This window comes from Mangifera indica, chromosome 13 (genome assembly GCF_011075055.1).
Source record: "Mangifera indica cultivar Alphonso chromosome 13, CATAS_Mindica_2.1, whole genome shotgun sequence".
Classification (NCBI taxonomy): Eukaryota; Viridiplantae; Streptophyta; class Magnoliopsida; order Sapindales; family Anacardiaceae; genus Mangifera; species Mangifera indica.
In genome coordinates, this window is record NC_058149.1 from 2,677,598 (window position 1) to 2,682,767 (window position 5,170).

The following is a 5,170-nucleotide window of genomic DNA, read 5'->3' on the forward strand; positions in this document are numbered from 1 at the left end:
TAGGTTTTTATCCCAATAAACTTTGAGAATGCTCATTGGGTGGCAGGGGTGTTGGATTTGAAGGAGTGAAAGATTACGGTTTACGACTCCTTACAGAATTTCACAGCTGACCCGGAGCTATTTAGGGAAAAGATGTTGGTATATACGTCGATGATACCACATTTATTAGCTGCGACATCATTTTGGGCAGATTCGCATCGGAGTCCACAGGACGATCCATTTGCATTGCATAGGGTGGTGGATATACCGCAGCAGGCGCCCCTATCAGGTGACTGTGGGGTGTTCATGTTACAATACATCGAGTGTTTAGCACTTCACCGCTCGTTATGCTTTGAGGGGGAGGACTCGTTACACCTGCGCACTCGTTTAGGCACACAGTTATATTTTCAGGATATTGATTGACGGTTATTGTATATGTTATTTGTATTTGTATATATATTTCTTTATTCATTTCTATATATATTTATTTATCTATATATTGATTCATTTATATGTTCATAACAAATATATAGTTAAAAATACTTCATCAAAAAATTAAGAAATATTAAAAGACTGTAGTTAAAATTAAATACTTGAGAAGAGTTGAAAAAGATAATTTGATAGTTAAGAAATTTATTTAATTTTGCACAAATAAATTCGTCTTAATTCTTTAATTTATTTTTTTAATTTAAAATATCATAATAAACTTGTTACAAAAAATGTTAATGTTAATATTTAAAAAGAAAAAATTCTCAAAATTTATCAACGAAAAATAATATCAAAATTTATTAAATATTGAGAATATTTGCAAGGCATATATATATATATAAATTGTTTTCAACTTTCAATATATAGCCTTTATTAGGGTTGAATATGCATGTGATTCGATATAAGGAATTGTGAAGCGTAATCGAAGGATCTTTGTAGACTCAAAATAAAAAAATCAATATAAAAAGATAATATTCGCAGTAACAATCAGAAACATTAGGTTTACAGAAACAGGTACAAGTACAACATTTATATTAAAATTAACATTCACGAACATTAGAGTTACAAAAACAAGTAGAAAAATAACATTTATATTAAAATTAACAAGTACAAATAACAAGTGCATTTATTTCCCATCTTTCTTCTTTCTTCCTGAACTTGATGGTACAGAACTAGGTACTGGAATAGGGCTTCTGCAGTTTTGTCTTGTATGTCCAGGTTGATGACATCGGCTACAGATAAGTTGTTCAACAACCTCTCCTTGAGAAGGCCGTTTGTTTTTATTTGCTGGACGTCCTGCACGACGACGATGCACATATGGTGGGTGGATAACAGTTGCCTCCTCCGGATGAACCCACTCTGACTGATCTCCCAATAGATTGACTGCGTCTGCATAAACTGTTCGATAAAAAGCTGTGCTGTAGTATGAATGCACCTTTTGAAGGCAGGTTGTAAGCTTCATATATATGGCTACAGCAATAACGTGCATGCAGGGAATCTTTGATAATTGAAATTTTCTACAAGTACATGTATGCTCCATCAGGTCTACCAGGGCATCATATTGGCATTGGCCACTACCAAGAACCTGGTATCGCTCAGTTGTTATAGGACGCACTTCTAAGTTCGATGACTTCCGTACACGTTTTGCGATCTTATCTTCAACCCAAGGTGTGACTGGACTGGTACAAGCATCTGTAAATCATATAAATATAAATTAATCTGGTTAGTAATCAAGTATAAGTTTAGTAACACATATTTATAACATAGTATAACAGTGAATATGAACTTACTGGCATGATTTCTTCTTTCATAAAACCATCGTTGTAATGTACCTCTAATGAACTCGATGAGCATAGTAATAGGTAAACCTCGAGCATGTTTGACTAAGGCGTTAAATGACTCAGCAATATTGGTAGTCATTACATTGTACCTATGCCCTGAAAAATATGCTCGTGCCCATCGATCAAAACCCACTTCATACAAGTATGCAGTTGCCTCAGGATGCAAACGGGACAGTGACTTCATGACCTGTTGGAATTCAAATTCAGTGTACGCCTTGGCTGCTTTCCAATACATCCATGCGACTTTAGCATTCTTTTTGTACTTGGACCACATGTTACAATGGAGATGGTGACAACAATAACCGTGATGCACACCAGGGAAAACTTCAGCCAATGCAGAAAATATGCTGACATGTCGATCTGAAATGATGGCCAACTGAGGTACCTCACCAATACAATCCCGCAACTTCGTTAAAAACCAGCACTATGTGTCATGATCTTCCCTGGGACCAATCCCAAAAGCAAGCGGATATATTTGATTATTCCCATCTAATGCGACAGCAATAAATAGTTGACCCAGATATCGACCCTTTAAGAAAGCAACATCAATACAAATAACCGATCGAATATGATGTTGAAATGCACGGATACTACAACCGAACGCCATGTAAAAGTATTTGAATCGATCCTCCTCATCCGTTAGTATATGTGTCACCGTCCCCGGATTACAACGCTCCAAATTAAGGCAATACTCTGGCAGCAACATAAATGACTCTTCCGGTGTCCCCCTCAATGATTGAAGCGCCCAATTTCTCGCCCGCCATGCTTGTGCGTATGATATATCAATTTTATATCGATCGACGATATCAGCAATGATCTCCTTCGGTCGATAAATACGATCAGCTAAGATGAATTTGGTCTTCAAAATCTGCCCCAAAGCTCGAGCACCTGCTTGCTTATGATGAGGTAATATCTGATTTCTGCAACATGTGTGATAGCTATCCAAACGACGTAATTCAAAGTTATCAGTTTCTCCCACCCTAACTGCCCGTGCACGCCATTTACATTCTTTGTTACGACATTCAAGAACCCATCTAAGCGTGTCTGATTTTTTCACTCTAAATTGATATCCCCTACGAAGTGCGTCTTGAGTTATCGCATCAATCACATGTTGTTTACTAGGAAATAATGTACCAACTTTTGGAGAATCATTATCCGTCGATGCTTTAGAGTTTCTAGATGTAGATGGTTGATTAGGAAAAGGTGGTAACCAATGAAATGCATCAGTAAGAACATTCCCACCAGCAAGATTTATTTCTGGAAAACAACTCGTACCTCCAATATCGTTATTACCATAGGTCTTCTCTTCAATCTCTGGTTCTTTGATTGGAATATTATGTTCAACATTTCCATTAAATTCACTCCAGTCTGGAAAAGTTGCTTCGCCCCCATTAAGGAATTCTTCTGCGTGATACAATGCATCAACGTTAACTTCATTTATATGTGCAAAATCTTCCTCTAAGAATTCTTGTTTCGGATTGATCTGGATATTTTGCATCTCTTCTACACCAATAGTTTGATTTTCTGGATAACTGCTCGACTCACCACCTTGAAAATCTTCATTCGCTTGTTGAGTCTCGTAACTATCATCAGTAAATGTAGTTATAACAAATACTGGAACACATTCTTTGAAGAGGTTAGATAGACCGTTAAGAACCTCAACATCTTCATCATTCGAAATTTCTATCGGAACACCGTTGTCGAGATGCCTCGGTTTCATGCTTAACTGAATGTTAAATATCCGTCGATCTATATTGCACTTGTCGCTCACTATTTCGATTAATTCTTCAAATGATGTGTGTTCTGGAATTTTAATCAATTTCCTATTACCTCCAACATATTTTATAACATTATCACCCTTTTCTATCCAATTTCCCCCATATCTAATTGAAGCATATCCAGCCATTTACATTAATCCTACAATAAAATATATAATCAACATAAATAATACGGCTGAAAATAATATTTACATATGTCTATTACATAATTATTCCTATTCCATAATTCAATTATATATTGTGACTACTTAAATATATCATATTTTGTTATTAAACTTTAACAAATAATAATTTAATTTAAAAGGATAGTTTTGGTATTTAAGAGGATATTTGGGGCATTTTTGTTAAAAATTTTTAATATAAGGGTATTTTTGTTAACTCCTAAAATTTGGGGGTAAATTGTATATTGCCTAAATCAAATATATAATTAACATAAATAATACGACTAAAAATAGTATTTACAGATGTCTATTACACAATTATACCTATTTCATACTTCAATTTGACAAAATAATATTATTAAACATATCCTAATAATTTATTATATAAAATATCACATATAATTACATTATTGATAAAATAATAACGATTGAAGTAATATCATGTTATCCTATACTACTATAATATTTAAAACATAACCTATCTAATTTTTATTATTTTACATATTACATACAACTATAATTTATTATATAAAATATCACATATAATTACATTATCAATAAAATAATAACGATTAAAGTAATGACAGGGATAAATACCTCGTAATGACGAACTTTTCTCTTCACGCTCGAAATCTTGAACACGAACTTAATTTCTCTCTTCAGAAATCTCTCTCAGATATGTTAAAAATGAAGGCAGATATGTGGTTTATATAGAAATAGAGGAAGGGCAGTTTCGGTATTATTTTGGGGCATTTTGGTTTAAATACTTTAACTTAAGGGTATTTATGCTTTGACCCCAAAATTTATGGTATATTTGTTTATTACCCTTAAATAAAATAGTAATTTAAATTAGAAGGGTAGTTTTGATATTTAAGGAGATATTTGGGGCATTTTTGTTTAAATACTTTAATTTAAGGGTATTTTGCTTTAACCCCAAAATTTGGGGTAAATTATTTATTACCCCACCAAAAAGGGCATTTATTTAAATTTCCCTATATATAGTGCATGATATTAATAAGGTTGTATCAAATCTTGCACGTATGCTTATGTTTGGCTCATATAAAGGTTGGCCTAACCAATACATAATTGGAAAGTACTTTGTAATCAATCTAACGGATAAGATTGAAAATTGGCCAAAAGACTATTTCATATTGAAGATTCGCTTAAATGACAATTCTTGAATTTTAAATTTTAAAAAATTAGATTTTCAGTTATCATATATTTCTGTTAATAAATTTCGTAAAGTAAAAGAATAAAAAAGTTATTTTATATAATTTTTTTAATTACTTTTTTATTTTCTCTTTATCCCTAATTCCTTTTTTTTAATTTTCTAATTAGTTTTTCTACATTCCTTTTTTTGTAAACTATAATTTTTACATATTTTAGAGGTGTTAATAAAAAAATTTCCTGGGCTTTTGAAAAC

General features: G+C 32.7%; 1 protein-coding gene across 1 annotated transcript; it reads right to left on the reverse strand.

Annotated features, from left to right (window-relative positions):
• Window positions 1-1,093: 1,093 nt before the first annotated feature.
• Window positions 1,094-2,572, reverse strand: LOC123194952. The gene is made up of 4 exons (XM_044608462.1): window positions 2,501-2,572; window positions 2,112-2,214; window positions 1,800-2,027; window positions 1,094-1,659 (listed from the first exon to the last, which is right to left on the reverse strand). Exons 1-4 carry the CDS (start codon window positions 2,570-2,572, stop codon window positions 1,094-1,096), a joined length of 969 nt encoding a protein of 322 aa, XP_044464397.1.
• Between the last annotated feature and the right edge of the window lie 2,598 nt (window positions 2,573-5,170).